Source organism: Marmota flaviventris, chromosome 6 (genome assembly GCF_047511675.1).
Source record: "Marmota flaviventris isolate mMarFla1 chromosome 6, mMarFla1.hap1, whole genome shotgun sequence".
NCBI lineage: Eukaryota > Metazoa > Chordata > Mammalia > Rodentia > Sciuridae > Marmota > Marmota flaviventris.
This window is the reverse complement of record NC_092503.1, coordinates 83,672,364-83,698,810: the sequence shown is the minus strand read 5'-3', so window position 1 is coordinate 83,698,810 and position 26,447 is coordinate 83,672,364. Positions and strand designations below refer to the sequence as shown.

General features: G+C 32.8%; 1 protein-coding gene across 4 annotated transcripts in view; it reads left to right on the top strand.

The window, feature by feature from the left end:
- Senp6 (SUMO specific peptidase 6) overlaps positions 1-25,972 on the top strand; it is a 114,419-nt gene extending 88,447 nt beyond the window's left edge. For all 4 annotated transcript variants that reach the window (XM_071613249.1, XM_027928276.2, XM_071613251.1 and 1 more), the window contains 8 exons: positions 4,278-4,397; positions 5,842-5,934; positions 10,295-10,725; positions 16,050-16,153; positions 18,466-18,554; positions 19,859-19,927; positions 20,031-20,181; positions 23,090-25,972. In XM_071613249.1, the coding sequence (XP_071469350.1) occupies positions 4,278-4,397; positions 5,842-5,934; positions 10,295-10,725; positions 16,050-16,153; positions 18,466-18,554; positions 19,859-19,927; positions 20,031-20,181; positions 23,090-23,299 (1,267 nt within the window). In that variant the 3' untranslated portion in view covers positions 23,300-25,972. The remainder of the gene's footprint in view (positions 1-4,277; positions 4,398-5,841; positions 5,935-10,294; positions 10,726-16,049; positions 16,154-18,465; positions 18,555-19,858; positions 19,928-20,030; positions 20,182-23,089) is intronic.
- The last annotated feature ends 475 nt before the right edge of the window (positions 25,973-26,447 follow it).

Below are 26,447 nucleotides of genomic sequence, written 5' to 3'. Positions count from 1 at the left end.
CAGTAGAGTTATACATGACATGAAGCAAAATTGACAGATCTGTGAGGAGGGAACAGATGAATTATGTTCTCTGAAAGGAAAAACTGCATTAGGTTTTAAATGCCTAACCTTGTAAGACCCCCTGAAACCTAACATATATTTAAGGACAGATTTAAAGAAAGTTCTTTGTTGCTAAATCAAAAGATGATATATCAGGCTGGGTTTGTAGTTCAGTGTTAGAGCACTGAAAAAAAAGTGGGGGCGGGAGTGTTTCTTCATACAAATGGCAAACAAGGATTTGAAAAGATGCTCACTTAACTTAATCCTTAGAAAATACAAATGAAACCATAATGTGATATCACTGCAAACCCACTGGGTTGGCTACCATCCAAAAACAGCAAAAAGAAAATAACAATGGTTGGTGAGAATATGAAGAAATTGGAACTGTTTTTCCCTCTTGGTAGTATTATAAAATGGTATAGCCACTACGTAATGGAAGACAACGTGGAAATTCTTCAGAAATTTAAAAATAAAATTGCCACATGATCTTACAACCTGAATCCTGTATAAAAATCCAAGAGAAGTGAAAGCATGGTCTTGAAAAGATATTTGTACACTCCTGTTCACAATAGCTAAGAGGTGGAAATCATTTAATGGTCCATAGATGGATAAATGGATAAGTAAACTATGACATTATACATATAATGGAATATTATTCTCAAAAAGAAGGAAATTGTAACTACAGTCTCATGGATCGAATTTTGGGGCATTATGTGAAAAATAAGTCACAGAAAGACAAATGCTGTATGATCACACTTATGAGATACCCAAAGTAATCAAATTCATAGAAACAGACAGTATAATTGATAGTTACCAGGTACTGGAGGAGGGAGAAAAAGAAATTGTTTATTGGATGTAGAGTTTCATTTTTGCCAAAATGGAATAATGCATACTTTAATTTGTAACCGAACTTAAATATACTGTACACTACTGAACTACTTAGTTAAAATAGTTAAGATAGTAAATTTTGTTTTTACTACAATTTAAGAAAATGTTATCTCAGTCCTGATTTATACTCTACTACTTGAACAAGTCAAGCTACTAAGAATAAGAAGCATGAAGTGAATGTATAGAACAACATTGCTATTGTTAAATGGAGTGTTCATTATTGTTATTAGGTCAATTTGGTTGATAGGGCTATTAAGGTCATTTATCCCTACAGATTTTGTGCCTGGTTGTTCTGTCGTTTATGGAGAAGGGTTATTGAAATATCCCACGTTAATTATGCATTTGTCTTTCTCCTTTGAAATCTTCTATATCTGTTCTTGAAGCCACATGTATTTTGAAGGTCTGTTGTTAGGTACATATACAGTTATTTATATCTTGTAGAGTTTACACCTTTATCATTACAAAGTATCCCTCTTTCTCCCTGATAATCTTCCTTGTTTTTAAGAGCTTTGTTCAAAATGAATATAGCTCTTCCAGGTTCTTTTAATTTGCATTTGCATGGTGTACACATCTTCATCCCTTTACTTTTAATCTGGGTCTTTATATTTGTTTGTTTTTTAAAACATATAGTGGAATTTTAAAAATAGTTGAACTCCTGTATTTTGTTTATGTTCTGTTTTGTCTATTTCATACAGAAATAATTACACTTTTTAAGATATAATCATTACTATATTTCAGGAGTCTCCTCATATTTTAGTTAGGCTTTAAGACAGATTTCATATAGTTAAACTTAGTCTGCCTTCTCTGATACAAGCATAGTACTAATAAAGATTAAAATTAAAAATAATTATTTTTAAATAACCTATTGATATTTCTCTCATGACATTCTTAGAAGTGAAATTAAAAGGAAGCTTTACTATTAAAATGAATAAGTCTTCCTGATGTCAGAGCTGTTCATTCTTCTCTATTTCTAGCTCTACAAATTAGAAACAAACTTTTAAACAAAGTTTGCCAACTTTTCAAGAAGCAGGAAAACATGGCATCTGGGAAATGTTAATACGATGCAGAGAAAAAGGATTATTTTAATAAAAATACTTAGAAAATTACTTTCGTGTAGTTGTAGATTAACCTTAAAAACATTTTCAAATGTTAAAATTAAATGTTATCTTGTTATTATAGATTTTATACTTTTTGAGATAGCGTGAACTATTTGACCACAACAGTCAATATTAAAATGGCTTATGCACTGATGTGCATTAATGTACCCAAATGGAAGAAAAGGCCAAGAGTTTTTTTTTCCAGTAAACTTGGATTTTGTCTTTAATTATAAACTGAAACATAACTTCTTATTAAAATCAATAATTATAATACATGTATATTTAAAACAACCAGAACTGTATTCACACAATTATTTATGGATAGTTCAGAGTTAAAACTGAGACAAAACTAGTTTCTTTAAAAGACAACAATTTGTTTATATATGAAGTAGTTAGTTTTCTTTTAATCACAAATAACTTTACATTTTTTTTTTAAGAGAGAGAATTTTTTAATATTTATTTTTCAGTTTTCGGCAGACACAACATCTTTATTTGTACGTGGTGCTGAGGATTGAACCCAGCGCCGCATGCGTGCCAGGCGAGCGCACTACCGCTTGAGCCACATCCCCAGCCCAACTTTACATTTTAAGTTGAATTATCTCTTTGTTTATTCAGTTCAGTTTTATAAAGTAATCATTGTAATTTGGGCCCGCAAAAGTAAAATAGTTCCCCCTCTACGGTTTAGCTCCTGAACTTAGAGCTAAGTTAGTACACATTGCTTTCTGAGTATATTATTACAGAAATAATAATCAGTTTACTTTGTGTCATGAACTTATTGTTTTGTAGGGGCACACTGAGTTGCTTGAATGTAAGAAATATTTTATGTTATTTCCTTTTCATTAGAACTTGAGCTTTGGAATTATAAAAGTAAAAGGTTTCAAAACTGTGCCTGCCCTCTGAGAGAACACACCTCTTAAGCATTTGGTGTTTCTGTGTAAGACTTCACAAGGCAATTAGACTATCTTCACTTGAGTAAAATGAATGTGGCCATAGCTTGATTGCATAGCTCCTATGAGAAAGTTTGAAACAAATAAATTTATTATAACAATTTCCCTTTGCAACATAAAGGAGCATTTCAATTTGTTTTCATATAAATTTACAGAAAACTAAAGTAAGGAAAAATTAGAACCAGTATAAGGTCACTTTAAAGAGACATTGTCGATAACCTCACCACTGCCAGGATTCTTTGTGTCTTTTATTTTCATAAAAAGTAGTATATAGTTGAGTCTTTAAGATTGATTAACTAAACTGTTTAAAATGAAATGAATAGTATTAAAATAATCATTGAAGTACAGTCCACATACCCTGCAAATCACCCTTCTAAAGTCTATAGTTCAGTTTTTTTTATTATATTTGAAAATTATAAAACTCACCACAGTCAACATCTGAACATTCTCATTATCCAAAAGAGAAACCCCAGTACCTGTTAGTAGTTACTGCCTGTTTTTTTTTTTTCAACCTACCAAAGGCCTAAGGTAACCACCAGTCTTCTCTCTGTTAATGGATTTGCAATTCTGGAATTTTTATGTAAATGGGAGCATATAATATGTGGTTCTTCACAAGTAGTTTCTTTTACTTAGCATGCTTTTAAGGTTATTCTCTGTTGTCATGTGTATCACCATTTTGTTTCGTTTTATTGTTGAATATTATTCCATGTACATTTTATTTTTCCATTCATTATTTGATATGCAATTCTGTCATTTACTTTTTTTTTTTTTTTTTGTACCAGGGATTGAATTCAGGGGCACGTAACCACTGAGCCACATTCCCCAGCCCTATTTTTTATTGTATTTAGAGACAGGGTCTCACTGAGTTGCTTAGCACCTCGCTTTTGCTGAGGCTGGCGGTGAACTTATGATCCTCCTATCTCAGCCTCCTGAGCTGCTGGGATTACAGGCGTGTGCTACCGTGTCCGGTATCATTTACATTTTTTGACAATTTTTGAACAGTGCTGCTGCTAATGTTCATGTATAAATTTTGCGTGGACATATGCTTTCTTTACTTTTTGATTTAAAGTGTATCCTTAATTTTAAATTATTATATCTTTCAAGTCATAATATTACTCTAAAATACTATTTTTCATTATCCAAACATAATCTGGTCATTATCATTGTCCAAAAGTTTGCCAATAAGTTCGTTCATTTCTAAGGAATAGAGTTTAATGGTAGCTAAAAAAATATTTTATTACTGCATGACTGGTTAATTTTAATATGAATTAAATTATTACATTGAAATTATTTTTGCTTAAAATAGATATTTGGTGCTTGAAAAACTGAAAAAAGAAGAAGCTGACCGAATTCATATATTCAGTTCTTTTTTCTATAAACGCCTTAATCAGAGAGAGAGGAGAAATCATGAAACAACCAATCTGTCGTAAGTCAGACTGAAAATATTTTAACAGATGTAATAAGATTCAATTTTAATTTTGTAAAAAAATCATTTAACAGTTATCAATCAATATCCATGGGAGTTTGATTTCAGATTTCCCCTACCCCACATGCAGATACCCAAATCTGGAGATGGTCAAGTATGTAAAATTGTGCAGTATTTTCATATAACCTATGGCACATCTTCTGTATACTTTAAATCATCTCTAATGATAATGTAATATGCTATTTATGGTCATTATATTCTTCAGGGGATGATGTCAAGGAAAAAAATATATATACATGTTCAGTACAGATGCAGTTTTTTTCCCCAGAATATTTTCTGTCCTTGGTTGAATTCATGAATGTGGAATGGAGTGCCATTAGTATTTAAAAGAAAATAGAAATCTCTGCAATTTACTTGCTTATTTTCTAAATTGTACAGCCAGGAGAGGCATCAAATAGGTTTATTTTCATTCTTTACAGATTTGTGTTTAACTGCCTTACAATAATCCTGCACTAATTCTAGGGTATAATTTTTCTTAAATTTCTTACTGAATCCACATCACTTATTACTATTACTAGTTTATAAGATTAATGTAATCAATAATATTCTAATATCCCCAGAATACCTAGAATTTATAAATATTATGGGTGTAATATCAAGAATAGTGCTTTCTAAATATGACTGAATTTTAAAAATTGCTTAGATGCAGATTGCTCTGTTTTACTCTAGCTCTTCCATCTATAATATCTAAGAGAAACCTGTGAATCTGTACTTTAAATAAGTTATTTGGATGGTTCTTCATAGACAAGTTAACATCTGAGTTATTTTATTTATAATTCCTCTCCTTATAGTGATGGCATCCAGCTCTAATTCTTGACTGGTAATAGGTCAAATAGGTAGACACAGGAGTTGTACATACTCACTTAACTGTTTAATGTCTTGAATTGATTGCTACTGTGTATAATACAAATATTTTCTATTTTAACAATTCCTAATTTGCATTTTAGAGTTGTTGATAGTCATTGATTTTGACCTGTGCTCATAATCTATCCTGCTTCATCTAATGTCAGTTGATGCTGCTTTTCCTGCTTTCTTCTCCTTAGTTACCATAAATCATGCTCTTATGCCTGCCCCTCACTGTATAGCTGCTAGTACCAGTTTGCATAATAAAAAAAGTAGAGACAGAAGTCCAGGCAAGAGAATTATTGGAGCCCCTAGGCTATGCCAATAGAATTAAATATCTCTTTCCTCCATATTCAATGATGGGCAGTTTCATGCCTTCATCATTTTATCTAAGATGTTCTATTTTCTTTTCCCAGCTTCTTAAACTGTCTTATACAATTTTTGAAGCTGTTATATGTGAATCTACATAATTTGTAAATCACTGCATATAAGCTAAAACATTAGAGACAATTCAGAAGCTTATAGTTTATCTTTCTTACAGAATACAACAAAAACGGCATGGGAGAGTAAAAACATGGACCCGGCATGTAGATATTTTTGAGAAGGATTTTATTTTTGTACCCCTTAATGAAGCGTGAGTAAAAATTTTTTGTCAGTGTGATGGTACTTTTTAAATATGTGTTTAAAAGGTAAAGAATTCATCCATTTTAAAACCGCTTTTTGAAACTTGTCATAAGTATTGAATATGCCTGTTTTATAAAAATTAATGCAGTTTCCCAGGTACTGAATTTTGTTAAAAAAAAAGATAGATATCTTCCTAGTATTTTTTATGGATCAATGCAGAGTAAAGTCATTCAAACAAAAACAGTGATGCTTGTGGTAGAGAAAATGTTAACACCAAAGGATGTTTAGTTACATAGATGGGTTTGAATATTTTAAAACACACATTTGCTTTTAACCAAAGAGGAAGGTGGTTGGATTAATGGCATTTGATCAAATTGAAAATCATGCTATTTGAAACAGTTTTCTAAGTAAATGGAGAAGCATAAGTACTTTGTATTATCATCCCTGTATATCTCCCTTGACCATAGAGGCATTGATATGTAAAATAGAATTTTAATACAATTCAGACTTCCAAGGTGGTGGTGGTTTGGTGTGTGAATGAGTGAGTGAGAGTGTGTGTGTGTGTGTGTGTGTGTGTGTGTGTTTTACTGTGGGTTTAACCCAGAGTCTTACATACTATGTAAGTGCTCTGTCACTAAACTACATCCTCAGCCCTTTTTAAATTTTATTTTGAGATAGTCTCCCTAAGTTGCCCAGACTGGTCTTGAATATAATCCTCCTGTCTCAGATTGAGTTTTTTTGTATTTCTCTCTTGCTCTTGCTCTCGCTTTTGTTTTGTTTTGTTTTCCTATGCTTTTCAGCCAAAGACCACTGGAAATTTACCTGGAGTCAAATAACTTGGGAGAAATAAACCATCAGCAATTCTGTGGTCTCTCATTAAAAGAAAGTATAAGAGAATTTGGGCTTTGGTTGGGGGGAGAGTCTGAGGTAGTTTTCTTGGGTAATGAAGTAGCATTCACTTATTTAGTAAAAGAGGGAGATGTTTGCTATTTTGTGGATTGTACTGTAACCTAGCGTTCTCCCCTGCCTAGACAAATTATGGCCTTACTTTGTGTTATTTTTATCGTGGTTTGAGTAAACTTGACTGAGATTGTTTATGTTAATAAGCCTAGCTGTGCCAGTCTATCTTCTGAATACGCTTTGTTTTCCTTTTGTTTCTTTGAAAAACAGATTTAAAATCTGTTTTAGTGATATACACCTATATTCCCATCCTCTTAAGAGACTGAGGTAGAATGATCACAAGAGTTCAGGAATTTAAGGCCTGCTTGGGCAACAGTGTGAGATCATGTCTCCAAAACATGAATATATTAATTAACTAATTAAAATAAATTGTATTTTAGGGGCTTAAGGTATACCTTAATGGTAGAGCAGTTGACTAGCATTTAAAAGGTCCTGAGTTAGATCCCCTGTCACCCCCCAAAAAGAAAAATGTTTTAATTATGAGGCCTGTGTGCTGTACATCGTAGCCCAAGCAAAGACAGATAACCTAGGTCAGAACATATATATATATATACATATATATGTGTGTGTGTGTGTGTGTGTGTGTGTATACACACACACACACATATATTTTAAGTTGTAATCTTATAACAAAATTTAAAACTAACTGAACATTAATTTCTTCATTCTCTCCAAGATAAATTTTCTTTAAATTTATTATGTAAGTAACACATGAGGTACTAGTAAGTAAGAAAGTTATTTGTGAGAAATGAATTATATATTTAAAATAGAAGTACAGTTTGAGTCACATATAATTTAGGGACAGAGGCATATCCCTTTTAGTCACTATATCTGTGTATGGAAACTACTGTCAGTGCTTCTAATCTTCCTGGTGAGAGAAGAATGAGTAAAGATGAAGTGCCACTAAAGGATTTCATAAGAGGAATATACCTTTTGTAGATGAAAAAAAAAAAAGCCTATAAGTCACAAGGCCCTTGTTTTGTTTTTCAGAGAGTTAATGCCACAGATATTTACTAATTAATATTAGATTGGCTATCACATTTGTCAACTGTTTTATTTTTCTGATTATGCTTATTTTTTTAAGTTTATAAACTGTTAAAAACTGCTATAGTTATTGTCAAGGAATAAAGATTTGATATTTGGATATAGTTCAATTTAAGATAAGTGAAATTGCCTTGTTCAGCCTCTCTCCCATTGGTAATTTAAGGTTAATGTAGCTACTAATCCATTTGGCATTAAAATGGCTCATAAGCTGGGTGCAGTGGTATATGCCTGTCTATAATTCCAATGACTAGGGAAGCTGAGGCAAGAGGATCACAAGATCAAGGCCAAACTTAGCAACTTAGACCCTTTCTCAGAGTTTTGTAAAGGGGATGGTGGTGGCTGGGAATGTAGCTCGGGGGTATAAAATGCCCCTTGATTCAGTTACTAATAGACAAAAAGCAAAATTTTTTTAACTAAAAAATAAAATGGTTTATAAAAGCAACCTTGGTTCTTTGAGATTATAAGTGATGATCTGATTCAGCTTTCTCCTTTCAGCAAAAAAGGATTATTTTCCATAGTTTTTAGGAGAGGCAACAGAAATCAAAGCTTATCTACATTGACAAAGTTAAGAAATGTCTAAAAAAAATAACAGGCTAAGATTATAGCTGTAGGTTGAACACCATGCTACACCATATTCATCAATTTTTAAAACACATTTTTCAGCATATTAACATTCTAAAACTGAGATGTGCCCTATAGTCATCTGTGTCCTAGATTGAAATGAGAAAGTTGGTGTGTTCTTTCTACTGCCCTAGTGTTTATCTAAATCTATATTAAGAATTAATAATTAAGAACAGGAAAAAAACATCCATCTGGCATTTGATTTACTGATAATGAAGCAAGTCTTTATGACCTTTCTACTGGATCCTGTCAGGTGAAGACATAGTGCTGTTTCTTAGTACTAGCTTGGGATAATCTAGCATTTTGCAGGAATGAGAATGTGGAATAACTTTTTTCCATTCAAAGTACTTATTTTTTGATTCACCAAAATTTATCAAACACCCTATCAAATGAGAGATATTGTGCTTATCTATTAAGTTCTCTAATATCTATCTATATAGACTGTTCATTATATCCCAACACATATCCCTTTCCCTACTAAATAATGTTTTTCAAAACAATTTGTTAGTTTAATGAATATGAGCCAGGAAGGTACAGTTTCTTACTTAGGATCTGTACTCTATGGTTGGGAGCTGTGATACCAGAATTCAGCAACATGCCAGCATCTACTTGATGGCTGGAATTCTTTACTAATGCTTGAAATTTTGTAACAATGACTAGAGTAGATACATTTCAATATAGCATGAAACAAAGGATTATTCATATACATATTTTCCTTCCTACTTATTAATAATAAAAACAGACATGATAAAAAATTTTTAAATGGACACAATAATGTTTATTTTTTAATATTTTTATTTTTTAGTTGTAGTTGGACATAATACCTTTATTTATTTATTTATTTTTATGTGGTGCTGAGGATCGAATCCAGGGCCTCGCACATGCTAGGCAAGTGCTCTACCGCTGAGCCACAACCCCAGCCCCTTGTTTGTTTATTTTTATGTGGTACTAAGGATCGAACCCAATGCCTCACATATGAGAGGCAACCACTCTACCACTTGAGCCACAACCCCAGCCTGATGAAAGGTTTTTAAAAGGAATTTTTCATTTTAAAAACAAGAAGCAGATCAGAAGATTGTTTAAAAGTGAATTCAGGGGCTGGGGCTATAGCTCAGCATTACAGCGCGTGCCTTATATATGCGAGGCACTGGGTTCGATCCTCAGCACCGCATAAAAATAAATAAAAATATTTTGTCCATGTACAACTAAAAAACAAACAAAAAAAAGTGAATTCAGAGCCAGGCACAGTGATACATACCCGTAATCCCAGCAGCTCAGGAGGCTGAGATATAAGGATCGCAAGTTCAAAACCAGCCTCAGCAAATGCGAGGTGCTAAGGAACTCAGTGAGACCGTGTCTCTAAATAAAATACAAAATGGGGCTGGGCATGTGGCTCAGTGGTCAAGTGCCCCTGACTTCAATCCTTGTTATCCCCCTCAAAAAAAAAAAAAAAAATATATATATATATATATATATATATATATATATATATATATATATATATATATATATTAGGCTACATGGTTTTAATAAAAATTTGTGTTATTTTTGAATAGACATTGTATTGTTAACAGTGATCATACATACACATGAAAACAGGTATAAATGATTTGAGAATTGAAAAAAATTAGCATTGTTACATTTGTTCACAAAAGCTTTAGAAAAAAACATTTAATTGGTATTTACTACCGAATATAATAAACTTTTCTAATAACATATTTAGTAGTTTCATTTGTTTTTTACAGCGCACACTGGTTTTTGGCTGTTGTGTGTTTCCCTGGTTTGGAAAAACCAAAGTATGAACCTAATCCTCATTACCATGAAAATGCAGTCATACAAAAAAGTTCAACTATAGAAGATAGTTGTATTTCTTCTCCTTCTGCCAGTGAAATGGACAGTTGTTCACAAAACTCTTCTGCCAAGCCTGTAATTAAGAAGATGCTAAATAAAAAACATTGCCTAGCTGTAACTGATTCAAGTGCTGGACAGGAAGAAAGTGACCCTTGTTATCGGAGAAACATATGCAGTGTGAAATGTAGTGTGAAAAAAATAAATCATACTGCAAGTGAAAATGAAGAATCCAATAAAGGAGAATCTGCATGCCAGAAAGTAGTTGATAGGACTAAAAATGAGAATGGCCTACAGAATGAATGTTTGAGTTCTGTGCATCATCCAGGTATGTATTTCTGTGTTCTGAAAGAATGAAAGAATCCAGAATAGGATTAAACAATCAGATTTTTAAAAGTCCTGTTTATTGATATATATTACACTTAGAATAACATTCACTCATTGTATCAGTATAGCTTGAGCTGTGTGATTGTATACTGTCATATAATCACTACCACAACCAAAATTTAAAACCTTTTCATCACTCCAGAAAATCTCCTTGTGCTTCTTTAATAGTCATTCTCCTCCCTTTTCCTCTACAAGTGCAGTTTTGAAATTGTAGAATAGGTTATGTATCCCTAGTCTGAAATCTTAAGTGCTTCAAAATCTGAAACATTATACAACAAATGGAAAATTTCTATACCTGACCTTGTGATGGTTCCAGTTAAAATGCAGATATATTAAATGTTGTATAAAATTACCTTCAGGCTGTGTGTAATTCTGGTTCCAAACATTTCAGATAAGGGTTACTCAACCTGTTCAAGGTTTTTATTTTTCCACTTATGAAATTTCATAGGAGATTTACTGTATTCAAAATAAACAGTAGTTGTATAGTCCTAGATCTATAAAGCTAATAAATTCATTATTCTCAATTTACAGACTGGTGAATTGAGTACAAGTGGCCAGAAGCAAAAATTAAAGCTTTAGCTGGGTGCATGCCTATGATCCCAGCAGCTCGGGAAGTTGTAGCAGGAGGATCATGAGTTCAAAGCCAGCCTCAGCAACTTACAGGGGCTTAATGACTCAGTGAGACCCTGTCTAATAAAATATTTAAAAAGGGTTGGGATGTAGCTCAGGGATTAAGCACCCCTGGATTCAATCCCCAGTACCAAAAAGAAAGAAAGAAGATTAAAGTTTTTCTCCTGTAAGCTATTGAAGCTTCATTCTTCATTCTTTACTATTTTAAATAGGAAGAGGGGCACCACTCCAACTTCTGCTTTTGTTTGTTTGTTAAAGTGCTAGGGATTAAACCTGGAAAGTTTGATCAAACATGCTAGGCAAGTGCTCTGCCACTGAGCTATACCCCCAACCCCAACTTCTACCTTTTTATTTCTCATCATCTCTAATAAATTGATTTTCTTCTCCTTGAGTTAGTTGCATATTTCTAGCTTCTCTCATAAGAATCTAAAAATTCTCTTTAAATTCTTATATTTTGTATTAAGTCAGTTATATAATTTTCTTTCCAATGCACAAGAGTCCATTCTATATCTTAATTTAAACACTACAAAAAGTATACCTCTATCAACATATCACATGTTATCCTATAAATATATACAAATCTTTTTTTAGTCCTGGTGAACAAACTCAAGGCCTTATGCATGTGAGGAAAATGCTTTACTTTACCATTGAGCTACAAAAATGTGTAGAATCCTAAGAATATGTACAAGTGCTATGTGTCAATTTAAAAAAGATTTGTAAGTCTGTTCCATAAAACCCATAATATGATATAGTGTGTGCCTTGCAGATTTATTAAAATGAAAATAGATTTAATATATTTTGTTTGGATGGGAAAAAATATGTGGAATAGGCCATAGAAGAAATTATGTGGATTCAGAAAGAACATGTTGAAAATTATGAGTGCTGAACATACTCTTGGTACTTCTACCAGCTTGTATTATTTTGTGAGTCAGAAACTTTTGTTGAGCTCTTGTAAGAATATTTTGATTTGTTGGGCCTACTAAGCTGCATAAAGTTGATTTCAACTCTGGAGTAGTTTACCTTTGAGAGAGAAGAAGCAGAAAAGGAAAACATGCAGGAAACTTCAACAGAGGCCAAGCAGATAAATACTTTTCTAGCTCATTTTCCAGTCTTATTTCATTAGTCAGGAAATAGAATAAAAGTAGGCAAAATGCTTGCCTATTATTTTTCAATTTCAGTGGTTTAATACTTGAGGATAAAACTACTCATTTATTTGAAATCTCCAGAACAGGAAAATCTGTAGCATAGACATTGACTGCTTAGGACTTTTTTTTTTTTTTTTTTTTTGGTAGTAGTCAAGGACAGGAATGTGGCAATGGTAAAGGAAAGCTATTGAGTACTGGGTTTTTTTCTTTTTGAGGTTTTAAACTTGATTGTAGGGATTGGACATGTAACTCAGGGGTAGAGTGCCTGCCTTGCATGCCTGAGGCCCTGGATTTATTCTGTAGCGATGCAGGGGTAGGGTTGGCAGCATTGATTGCAATGATACTTGTACAAATGTATGAATATATAGTTATCCTCTGGTATCCATGGAGAATTGGTTACCGATCTTCTTGCTTTCCCCCAAGTACACCCAAATCTATGGAATCTCAAGTCCTTTAAATGAAGTGGCATATTTGCATACAAGTTGTGCACTTACTCCCATATACTTTAGAGCATCTCTTAAAGTATACTTTACTACAGTAAGTATGTTGAATTACATTATGTAATACAATATAAATGTTGTGTACATAGTTGTTATACTGTATTTAGAGAATAATGACAAGGAAAAAAATCCATACATGTACAGTAAAAATATTTTTAAATATTTTTGATCTATAATTAGTTGAATCAACAGAGAACCCGTGGATACAGAGGGCTAACTATGAAAAACACTGGATTATATGCATTAAGTGATTGAAAGTTATATGAATTTTATTTCAGCACTATTAAAAAGAGAAGCCAGGGGAAATATTTTAGTGGTTAAGTACAAACCCATGGGCTTGATCCTCAGCAAGGATCCTCTTAAGAAAGGAACACAAGAGAAGGTATTCCTTTGATGAGTTAACCAAAAATACTTTAATGTGAAATGAATTAAAGAGCAATGTAAATAAAGCTTAGGGCTTTTTAATACACAAACTCCACAGATTCCTAGTGCCCTCTCCTACAAATTAAAGTTCTGCTCAAGTTGAATAGCCAGTTAAAATTTGAGTGAATAGCATAAAAAATTCTAATGAGGACCAAAATTAAAGTATGTGTCATGTATTAATATCTGTTTATCCCATTCAATTTTTAATTATAGTTAATGCATTTGTTTTGTTTTCAGTATATGTGCACTGACACCAATTATATCTTCATGGGAGGGAGGCGGGAATGTGGGGAGAGGCAAATGATAGCTGAAGAGTAGAGAGTTTCGTCTTTTTTGTTTTTTCACTCTTGTGGTGTAGGGGATTGAATCCAAGGCCTCACATATGCTAGGTGAGTGTTCTTCCACTGAGTTATATCCCCAATCAAAGGCTTATGAAACAAGTGTTTCACAGAATATTGATTTTTCATTTTTGTATTTGTGATAACACCTGTACTATTTTCTTAGTGCTTGCTTTAGTCCAGGATTGATAGTGTCCCACAGTTTGAAATAGTGCTCTAAAGTGGGTCTCTGCACACTTGGGTAATGAGGTTCTATAGTTTTAATCAGATGTTTCCAATGCATCATTACCCAAAAGTACATCAAATAAGAGTTCTCTTTAGATGTGCCTTTGCCAACCACCTCAGAAAGGATGCTTAAGGAGTCTGTCCTATATACAATGATAGCATATTAATCAGGATTTAAATTGTGTATTTTAGACCGTTTTAACATAATTTTAGCTATCAAAGACATAGTTACCAGTATTGACTACTAATGTTAGACAAAGTGCAGTTGTATGTAAATGGAATTATATCTAATCCCAGATATTAGGATTTTTAAGTCAGTGTGTGAAAAGCACTTGCTATTTTTTCAGTTGGGCACCATATGAAATAGTTAACTTGCTAGGGTACATGAAATGTGTTTAAACTTGAGACTCAAAATCATCTTCAGATGGTCTCACTATGAGAAACTCTCAGGAACTTACATTTATTGATAGAAAGATTGATTGAGCCCAGCATGGTGGCACATGCCTGTAATCCCAGGAGCTAGGGAGGCTCAGGCAGATTTCTGAGTTCAAATTCAGCCTCAGCAACTCAGTGAGATCCTGAACAACTTGGCAAGACCCTGTCAAAAAGTAAAAAATATGGGAACAAAAATGGGTTGGGGATGTGTCTCAATGGTTAAGTGCTGCTGGGTTCAATCCCTGGTACCAAAAAAAGAAAAACTGATTGAATTGCTACCATTTATTTATTCCAGGTCATTTGTTTATTGACAGTAATAAAGGAGGGAATTAAATGAATTATTTAATTTATTTTGTTTTTGAAATGCACATACAATTTAATTGATGTAAGGTAAATATTCATATGACCACAGTTTCTGTAGATAAGAATGACTTGCTGCTAATAACCTGATTAATAATACTAACCTGATTGTGATTTACTGATTCTTAATTGCCAGAGGGTTTGGGCAAATTTTGGGCAAATGTTATTCAAATAAAGGTGTTTTAACTTTAAACAAACATAAAAATGCAGTTTTGAAAAAGATAAGATGAGGAGATTATGGTTTGTATAACAAAATGGTTTACCATTATGTTTGAATAGTTATTTTAATAATAACTGATCATAATATTTTAGGTATGTGTATATTTAATAATATTTAGACTTTTGTGTCTTTTCAGGAGTACATTTCATTTTGCTTCCTTCCCAACATTTTTATATTAATATTTTGACCCCTTATATGAAAACTAAACTTATACTAAAATAAACTTTATCTAAAATAACCTAGAAGTCATGCTTTCTAAATTTTGTAAATGCTGTGCTCTGAATTAAACAATATTGATATATTTGGTATTAAAATCCCTGACTTGGGCTTAATTGCTTTCATCTACATCTTATATTTCTTTGAAATGTTTTATGTAAATAATTTTTTTTTCAGTCAGCAAAAGAGTTGATTTAATGATTTAGTTTCTTGGAACAAAAGCACCCATTAAAGTAGTCATTGTAGCTTTTCTCTATGAATAACTACTTTTTTTGTGGTGCTTTATTTTAATCAATTTTTTTACATTTATTGTATAATTTATATTTTCACAGTTTTAATTTTAAAATTATACATTATTTTGTGTTCTAAAGTTTGCTGGTTTTGTTATTTAGCATTTATATTATTTTCAGATTGTTGTAACTTCTATTATGAGTTTAAAATATCTGGACTACCTAATACAACAATGTTTATCTACATATATTCATTCATTATGTATTTTAAGTATGTGTACGTTTAATCATAACTGATACCTAGTTTTTAAATTTTAATGAGTTTCAGGGTCTAAGTAGTAGAAACAATTTGGTAATTGATATGTCAATTAAAATAACTTGCTTTTTTTGTGAGATTACATGATAAAATAGATTTTATATCCTTAACTATTATATCATTGAACTACTATATCATTGATTAACTATGAGCATTAATTTTAGCATTATATTTTATTAATTATAGGCATGATGATCTTTTTTAATATATGTTTCTTGTTGATACAGATGGCTTAAGCAAAATCAGACTAAGCTATGGTGATGAATCAGCTGAAGGTAGTAAAATGCTTGAAGATGAACTAATTGACTTCTCAGAAGATCAAGATAATCAGGTAAAACTGAAAGCCTGGAAAAATATTCTGTTTTATCTAAAATTTTTCTTTAGGATCATGTAAGCAGGTCCTTCAACCAGTAAAATCTCATCATGGCTTCTGAAATTTGGGTCATAGCTCCAAACACAAATTTAGGTTTCAAGTCAAAGGTTCCCAGGATAAATGTATTAGTACTGCTGTTGTCTTGCCACTCTGATCTGGGCTGACCCTAACATGACCTCTGAAAGTTTTAATATAAAATTAATTCTCACCTGGGCATGGTGGCATACACCAGTAATCCCAGCAACTCTGGGGGACAAGGCGGGAGGATCACAGCTGAAAACCAGCCTTAGTAACTTAATGAGACCTTGTCTCTATATAAATTAATATAGAGAGTAATAAGTTGGGGATATGGTTCAGTGGTAGAGTGCCATTGGATTTAAGCAATCCCCAGTGCCACCAAAAAAATGTTTTATTTCTCTTACCAAAACCCAGCTAACACCTTCTACCCTACTTCCTCTTTCAAAGAATTTTTGGGTCTTACTTTGTAGAAACTTGACATTCAACAGGAAAATGTTTAAATTTTCAATTATGTAGTATGTGAGCATAGAAATATTATCTCTCTGAAGTGTCTCCAGTGATTTTTTTCTTTTAATTTAATGTATATGTATCTTGACAAGAGCAGAACATAAGTGAATTCTAATATCCATTATGAATATTAAGAAGTGTATGGTTTTATTTTATTTATTTATTTATTTTTGTTGTTGTTGTTTTGTTTTGTTTGTGGTGCTAGGGATTGAACCCAGGGCTTTGTGCATGTGAGGCAAGCAGTCTACCAACTGAGCTATATACCCAGCCCCAAGAAGTGTGTTTTTGAAACTATTTTATAGTTTCAATTAAATAGAACCTTATATTAAAAAATCATAAGCACCCTACAGCCAATTATTATTTATTTTTTTGACCTTTCTCTAGTTGTTAGGACAAACTTTGTTTACATAAAAGTAAAGATTGCTTCATACTGTACTATTTTTTTCTTTTTGCTTAATCTACTAGCAAACCAAGAAAGCACTTTTTTTGCATTTTTTAAAATTATTTTTTTAACTTATTTGTTCTAATCAGTTATACATGACAGCAGATTGCTCTTTGATTCATTGTACACAAATGGAGCACAATTTTTGACTTCTCTGATTGTACCAAAAGTAGGGTCACATCATTCATGCAGTTATACGTGTACCTAGGGTAATGATGTCCACCTCATTCCACCATCTTTCCTACTCCCATGCCCCTCCTGCTCTCACCTTTGCCCCATCCAAAATTCTTCCACTCATCCCATGCTTGCTCTCCGACCCCCATTATGGATTAACATCTCCTTAACAGAAAAAACATTTGGCCTTTGGTTTTTGGGGATTGGCTTACTTCACTTAGCATGATGTTCTCCAGCTCCATTCATTTACCTGCAAATGCCATAATTTTATATTCTCTTTTATTGCTGAGTAATATTCCATTATGTATAAATACCATAGTTGCTTTATTCATTCATCTATGGAAGGGCATCTAGGTTGGTTCCCCAATTTAGCTATTGTGAATTGTGCTGCTATGAACATTGATGTAGCTATGTCACTGTAGTATGCTGTTTTTAAGTCCTTTGGGTATAGAGCAAGGGGTGGGATAGCTGGGTCAAATGGTGATTCCATTCCAAGTTTTCTAAGGAATCTCCATACTGCTTTCCTAGCTGCACCAGTTTGCAGTCCCACCAGCAATATATGAGTGTGCCTTTCCCCCCACATCCTCACCAACACTTATTGTTGTTTTTATTCTTGATAATTGCCATTCTGACCGGAGTGAGATGAAATCTTAGAGTACTCCTAAAGTGCAAGAAATGAAATCATAAATCAATAAATGGGATGGATTCAAACTAAAAAAGTTCCTTCTCAACAAAAGAAACTATCAGTGAGGTGAATTGAGAGCCTACATTTTGGGATCAAATTTTTGTTACATGCACATCAGATAGAGCACTAATTTCCAGAATATATAAAGGAACTCAAAAAACTTAATACCAAAAAATCAAACAACCCAATCAATAAATGGGCTAAGGAGCTGAACATACATGTCTCAGAAGAAGATATACAGTCAACAAATATATGAAAAAATGTTCAACATCTCTAGTAATTAGAGAAATACGAATCAAGAAAACACTTTTTTTTTTTTTTTTTGTGATGTCCCTTGGTTAACAACGAATGACTGTAGATGTTTTTTTTCCCAATATATACAGGTTGAGCATCCCTAATTTGAAATCCATATTTTAAGTACTAATAGTATGCTGTCTCTTATAGGATGATAGCAGTGATGATGGATTCCTTGCTGATGACAATTGCAATTCAGAAATAGGACAGTGGCATTTAAAGCCTACTATCTGTAAACAGTAAGCAATAACTATGTCTTGTAAACTATATGATGTTATTTAAATAGTTTTTGCTTAAACAAATATTTAAGTATAATTCACAAATGCTGTCAGGATCATTGAGGAAAAGTGGGGTGTGCCACCAGGGATAAAGGAAGGGAGAATGAGTAATTATTTCAGTCCCCCATTTGCCCATTTTTCTAAACTCTTCATCTATGGATATACATATATGTCTCAATAGTTAACCATTATTCTTTTTAGTATACTGTGTTTTGGAGCAGAAAACACATGTCAAAACAGTTAACACAGGTTTGGAGTTTACACTGGTTCCGTAACTCCTACATCGGGGCCGTGGAGTGAGTCACATCAGCACTAAGGGATACATTTCATATAGGAACCCCAAATGAGAGTAAATCACTTTTAGTTTTCAGAAGTACATGTGTGTTTTGAAGTCTCTCCAGAGATCCCAAATTTAATTATTTCTAGACTTTATCTCCTTTGACTTTGTTTATAGGAGACTTTGAAAAGCAAACTTAATTTACAAAAGTAAACACAGATAGATACCTCTGGTAGTCCCCTCAGGACAAGGGGATGTAGCTCAGGAGTAGAGCATGTGGTTTAGTATGCTTGAGGCTGTGGGTTAAAAAAACCTTAGCACACACAGCAAGAAAGTCTACTCCAGATCCCCCCCAAAAAAATTTAGCTAAGATTGGTCTAGATCTTATTATTTCAGGACATTTGGCACTTCATGTACTTACTTGGGTTTACAACATAGCTGTATAGAATTGAAGTTCTTTGAAAATTGGATTTGAATTAAGTGTTCTATGGTAGAATCTTAAAACATACACACACACACACACACACACACACCCTAAACTGTTGCTTTTATGTGATAGTTAAATGTCTTAATATTTGTAATAGGCCTTATTTTTTTTTTAATGGGGTTATTTTCCTTCTACTTTCACATGGCCCCACTGGGTTTTTTTGTTTTTGTTTTTTTTAAGTGGAGTGAATGTTCAAATTTTCATACTTTTGTTTTTCTGCTAAATTTTTAAAGTATTATTAGGAATCAACTATGGAAATTTAGTGTAACATATTTATAACCAAGGGTTACATTAATATTTTACAACTCAATGTTTACTATAACCATCAATACCTAATTACTAGGCTGCTTGTATCTCTAAAGTTTATTTTTCTTCTGGTATTTACTGAGGTAAACAAGTAAATTCTGAAGTTTTTAAAATTTTATGTTAATATGCTATTAGTCTTTTTATGCTTTTGTAACATTGTGAAATATTCAATTTTTGGTCATTTGTACTCTGCAGACCTTGTATCCTACTTATGGATTCACTCAGAGGCCCTTCTCGGTCAAATGTTGTCAAAATTCTAAGAGAGTAAGTTCAAAATTGCACCTCACACTTTGTTTTGTATTCTGTTAGAGATGAGGCAGTTTGTATATTTATATGTGTATAATTTATTGCATATGCATTATTGCAGGTATTTAGAAGTGGAATGGGAAGTTAAAAAAGGAAGCAAAAGAAGTTTTTCTAAAGATGTTATGAAAGGCTCTAATCCAAAAGTACCACAGCAAAACAACTTTAGTGATTGTGGTGTATATGTATTACAGTATGTAGAGAGCTTTTTCGAGGTGAGTTTTAGTTTTTTGGATCTGACATAATTGATAATGAAATGTGTATTTGACTTTATTTTTTGTATAATGAACAACTATTTTGTATAGTGAGCAACTATTTTAGAGTTTGAAAACTGTGGTTTCAAAAATTATTCCAGGGAGGAAAAACTTAACAACTGGAGAACTTTTAAAAAAATTCTTTGCAATACAGGGAATCAAAGCTAGAGGCACTCTACCATTGAGCTACATCCCCAGCCCTATTTAAATTTTGAGACTGGCTCTCCTTCAGTGGCTCAGGCTGGCCTCAAACTTGGAATCCCCTTCCTTCTGTTGCTGGCATTTTAGGAATGTTCCACCATGCCCAGTACTAATTGGAACACTTTTAAAAGACATACAGGTCACCAAATCCAGTGCTGATCAACCTGTCCTGTCCACTGGTTCTTTCCACCTTAACTAATCTCTCCTGTAGTTCCTACTGTCTCATTTCTCCCCATCACAGATTTTTTTTTTTTTTTTTTTGTACCAGAGATTGAACCAACCACTGAGCCACATCCACAGCCCTTTTTATTTTTTATTTAGATACGTGGTCTCACTAACTTGCTAAAGCTGGCTTTGAACTTGCAATCCTCCTGTCTCAGCTTCCTAAGCTGATAGGATTACAGAAATGCACCACCACACCAGGACACAGATATATTTCTTGAAAAATAATTGTATTTACTGTCTCCATTTCATACTTGTTCCTCAGATCTCTGATATCTGGCATTATCCTTACCCTTATGTTAAAATTGTTCTTTACTTCCCATAACCATTTAACATTGTTGACCATTAATTTTTCACTCTCTTCCTTTAACTTCAGAGTAATAGTACCATACATTTCTCCCTTAGATATTCCTTAGTTATCTTGACTCCTTAGTTCTTCACCCACTGTCCAGTGGATGAGTCACAAAATACTGTCTCTTAGATATCAATGCATACATTACCTTGTCCCTGCTGTTTCTTTCCAAGTCCAGTGTGCTGGCACCACTCTTGAAGGCTTCTGTATTGATTCCCATTCTTCAGTTTCATATTCCCATTCTTTCTGCCTTCTCTTTTTCATAATTGTTTTCAAAAACCCAAATCTAATCATGTTACTTTTTTTAGTAGCCACCATGATGATTATATTGTTATTATTACTAATATCTTCCCTTCACTGCCTGTACTTCTATTTTATAATGACAAGTGCTCTAAATTCACTAGAAGGGTTCATACAACCATTGTGAAGCAGCCATTCTAAAGAGTTTTCTCCCTCAGGAAATATCATCTAGAGAGGGGTCACAGAAGCCTCCCAGCTTCCAGGGTCTACCACATCTGCAGGGTAGAGTGAATACCTGGTGTCCCCATACCCCTTCAGCATGATCCATTCTCTTATGCTTGAGAGGCATAAGTCAGTTATAAGATTCCCTCTAACCCTGAGACTCTGGCGTTGTTCGTTACAGCGGTTGCTTGACTCCTCTATACCTCTGAGATAGCACCAACTCAACCTTATCCAACCTCAGCTTTATTGCATTCAAGAGTGTGCCCTAAAATTACCATGAAAAAAAAAAAAGCCAGATACATGCTAGTGTTTCTTTATAAAAGCAAAAATGTTCACTGTTCATTCCAAGTAAATTGTTTCGTAATCCAATGGCTTCATCCAGGCTTCCAAAAAGAGCTGAAATGCTCAGGATACAGCTAAGCACAGCGCTCAGAGAAGATGCAGATTTGTAAGGTTGTTGGAGCTTCACTCAGCCTCCATGGTTCTTTCACAAATGAGTATTTTCCTTCTCTCCAGTCCTGCCTTAAATATTTCAGTGGCTTCTTCTTGCTTTTGAGTTAAAGACCAACAAGTTTCAAATGACCTGTATGATCTAGTATCTATCTAAGCTTTAGCCTCATTTTCTGAGCATTGTCATTCTAGCGTTCTATATATCAGCCAGCAGAAAGTTACTCAGTTTTTCATTTTGTGTCTTGTCCTTTCTTTTCTCTAAGCTGTAATACACATTTCTTACTGGAATACTCTTCACTATTGCTTCTGTCTTTTCTTGACTGGCTAATGTTTACTTGTTCTTCAGGTTTACTCTCCTAGAATAGTATTAGCCCTTAGATATTTATTCTCATAGTGTTCTATACTTATGTCGTAATATTTGTCGTATTCACCATTGAATTATCTTTCTGTCTGGCCTGGGGCTGACAAACCTTTTTATAAAGGACAAGAAAGTTAAGTATTTTTTTTTAGGCTATATAGCCATACGATCTCTGTTGCCACTCTGCTACTCTAAGTTCTACACCCATACACCATATATGAATGAGATTATGTGTTTGTATTCTAATAAAACATGGGCTAGGGATGTCACTCAATGGTAGAGCACTTGCCTGTCATGCATGAGGGGGAGGCCCTGTGTTTGGTATCCAGCATTGTCAAAAATAAAAGAAAAAAAAAAAAAAACTTTACTAAAATAATGGATATGCAGAATTTGGCTTAGTGGTTGTAGTTTGCCAGCCTTTAATCAAGACTATAAGATCTGTATATACAGAAATTATCTTACATTTCTGGTACCCAGCATATTGCCTGGCATATGATAGGTAATGAATAAATATATATTGATACTTTCTTTTTTAAAAATCATTCCTTTTATTTGTACTAGATACAAATTTATGATGTACATAATTTCTTAATATATGTATATGAATCTGAATATGCCTATATTAAGAATGAATTCCTTTTTTTTTTTTAAGATCATTATGGTTGGTCATACATAGTAGTTGGGTCCATCTGGACAAACTTAGACATGCATGGAAATCAACTTCAATTGATATTTTCATTTTTAACTTTGGACTGTTTTTGTAATTGAAGCTAAAATGTTATTGATTATAATTTTCTAATAGACACTTAATCTTTGATTTTCAGAATCCCATACTAAATTTTGAGCTACCTATGAATTTATCAAACTGGTTTCCTCCCCCAAGAATGAGAACAAAAAGAGAAGAAATTCGAAATATAATTCTGAAGCTGCAAGAAGATCAGAGTAAAGAGAAGAAACAGCCTAAGGACAGTTCCTCAACAGAAGCATCTTTAGGTGAAAGAACAGAACAGTATGTCAACAGTGTCTCAGATTGACCAGAAGACAATTGTTGCTTGTGGCTTTCAGAAATAAAATGACTTTCAATTTTGGGGACAGACAGTAAAGAACTGAAGTACTCACTACTCAGAGTGATTTGGAGATGTTAATGCTTGTATAAATGTCATATAATTAATTTCCAAAGGAGTATGTATTAAGTAAAAGTCTGTAAATATGTTAATGAAGCCAATTTTTCCAGCATTTATAATTATTTTTTTCACTTGTTAGGAAGCTTTTGTTATGTATTTTCTGTTAATAGTACTTAAAACTGCAACTTCTAAACACAAAATAAATAAAAAAATATTTATAGGAGGAAATGATTAATCTGATACATTCTTTAGTGAACTTGTATAGTTCCTTCAGTGGGTTTGATTTATTTTATGGGAATAGTTAAGTATCTATGATAATCTTTTTACCTTTTATATTTGTTCTAAAATAACTCAAAATGTGAAAATAATATTAAATCTAAGGCACTTTCAATTAAGAAAACATCTTTATATACTTGTACAACAGGAAAAAAGTAACAGCTTTTCAATTCATACACTCTTATGTGTTATGAAAAACCAAAAGTGTAGTAAATATTTATATATAATTTTCACATACTTAGGAATAAACAGCATTGAGTAACTTAAAGAAAACTACCCTTGAATTATACTACCAAAAAATAACTAGCATACATTATTATCAAATGGATTTTTGAAGACATCAAAGACTCAGGTTGAAACTATTTGATAAGTGCAGCTTGAATTTCAAATATCTCATGTTACCTTTCTATATTATATCTTCAAATATGCTGCAATCTGTGTGATGTAGTTAATTGATAAACATTTTTAATCTGCATAAACAGGAATTTAAATAGGAATTGCTATTTTTTGTAACAACTTTTGCTATTTTTTATTGCTCATTTTGATCTTATTTTGATAAAGTATCAGACTTTTGCTTGAGTTTTTCAGTGCAAATTATTTTTACATGTAAAAGTACTGTCTTTAATCACATAATGCAGCAAAAATCTCCCTTTGAAATGCTAAAATATGGGTCTAGGAATATAGGTCAGTGGTAGAGTGCATACTTAGCTCATGTGAGGGCACTGAGTTGAATCCCCAGCACCAAAAAAATAAAAATACTAAAATGTGAAGATTCTGATGATACATTTGCAACTCATATAGAGCTTGCATATATTTGTAGAAACTTCATTATTTTTCAAATGAAATCATATACATTCTTTCCAGATGAGACTTGAAATATATATTTTAAGTCATTTTTTGTTAAATGAGGAATGAATTTTTAAATGCAAGTATAACAAAAATAATAATTTTTAAAAGGCCATTTCTATTGTCAGTAATTATTTTATTTTTAACTTGGCTGGCTCTGGTATGGTGATAAACAGTTTAGAGGGTTTTTAGTAATAACTTAGTTCTAATGGTTAGATAATTAATTCAGTTATGAAAAGCAAGAGTTGTACAGCAAAATGCTTTTGGATCTCTAGCGAAGCAAAGACAAAAAAGCGGAACATCTTTTTAAAAACTAATACCTAAGTTTTTTCAATGAACTGTATTTTGCTAGAATTTGATGGTACTGAAAAAAACTATCCCAGGGGCTGGATGTGGTGGCACATGCCTATAATTGCATCTGTTCTGAAGGCTAGAAATGAAGATCACTTGAGCCTGAGAGATCAAGATCAACCTGGGCAACATAGATTCTATCTCGAAAGAAAGAGAGAGAGAGAGAAAAGCTATTCTAAAGTGGTTTTTTTTTCTTTTAATTTCAAGTGGTTACATTTTACAGATAATTTTTGATAAACTAAAATTATAACTTGTCCCTTGGGCCAACTCTTATCAGTATTTTAATTTTAATATGAAAAATATAGATTGATGTATGTCAACTATCTAGAGGTAAGAGTACTCAGATATTTGGTATTTGTCCCACCCTGTGTGAAATTTTATTTTTGAAAGTAATGCATTATATATTGCATATATATTGAAATCTTTGGAGGCTGTCAGGTTGCACTTAATAATTATGTACTCTGGTACCTTCTATATGTAGTTTAGAGTGGATATCAGCCTTTTAAAATGTGATTAATAAGTATTTAGAAATTGTGAAACAACTTTAAGGTCTAGAGGTTTGCTACTAGACACTGAAACTGCATGACGAGTATCTGGTGTCTTAACTAATTAGATAGATCTGTTGTATTGGTTTTCTTGTGGGATAGAATAACAGTTAATCATTTTTAGAAGAGTTTTAGATTACTTGCCATAAAATTTGTATGTATCTTAGCTCTTGATACTTTAGGAGCAAAAGTGATGTTTAACTAGTCCCTTCCCTTTAATGTTGCTGTACCTACTTCAGACAGTTGAAAACTTAATCATTATTTCAAGTTCATTTAAGCCTAGAATAGTTAGCTTTTGTTTGCACAGTAACCTGTACTCAAACTCTTAATTAAATGTAGGAGGTTTTACTTTAAAACACAAAATGGTTACATAAATTACATCTTGTTTTAAGTCACCAAAATAAATTCAGTATTTTTTTTAAAAAACCATTCATGATCTCTGAAGACTATAAGATGTAATGTAAAAAGAATAACAGTTTTAATTTCCTAAAAATTAAAAATGTACTTGAAAGTCTCAGATAATTCACTGGAAATAATAAAGAATATATTTTAATATGTAATATGATCAAGAGTTGGTATAGTAAAGTTATGGGAATGTTACAGTGGAAGAGAATAACTTGGTCAGAAAAAACAGTAGCTTACAGAGATGAGGCTGTGTGGTGCTCTGTGTCTAGAACAGACACAGGTATCAAAGCTGCTCTACAGATTATTCTAGAGACAAATGGAAATTGAGATTATTGTGAGGGCATATCCAGCCTGTCAAGCAGATATCAATGTTTCACCAATATGACAACCAAATGTACAAAGAAAACCAGACTGCACTGGGAAGTGTTATCTGTTTTAAAAGGGGAAAAAAGTGCTGAAATACTCCAAAAGGAGTTTCAGGTGTATTTGTAATTTTCTTACTCTCAGGAAGAAGAAAAGGGGTCATGAAAACTGCTATTCCAAAACTTAAATTTTCCAATATGGGAAGAATCAGTTGACCACTGTGAAACTAGGAAAAAAACTGGCCCTATCATCTGAATTAACTAGATCAAGGA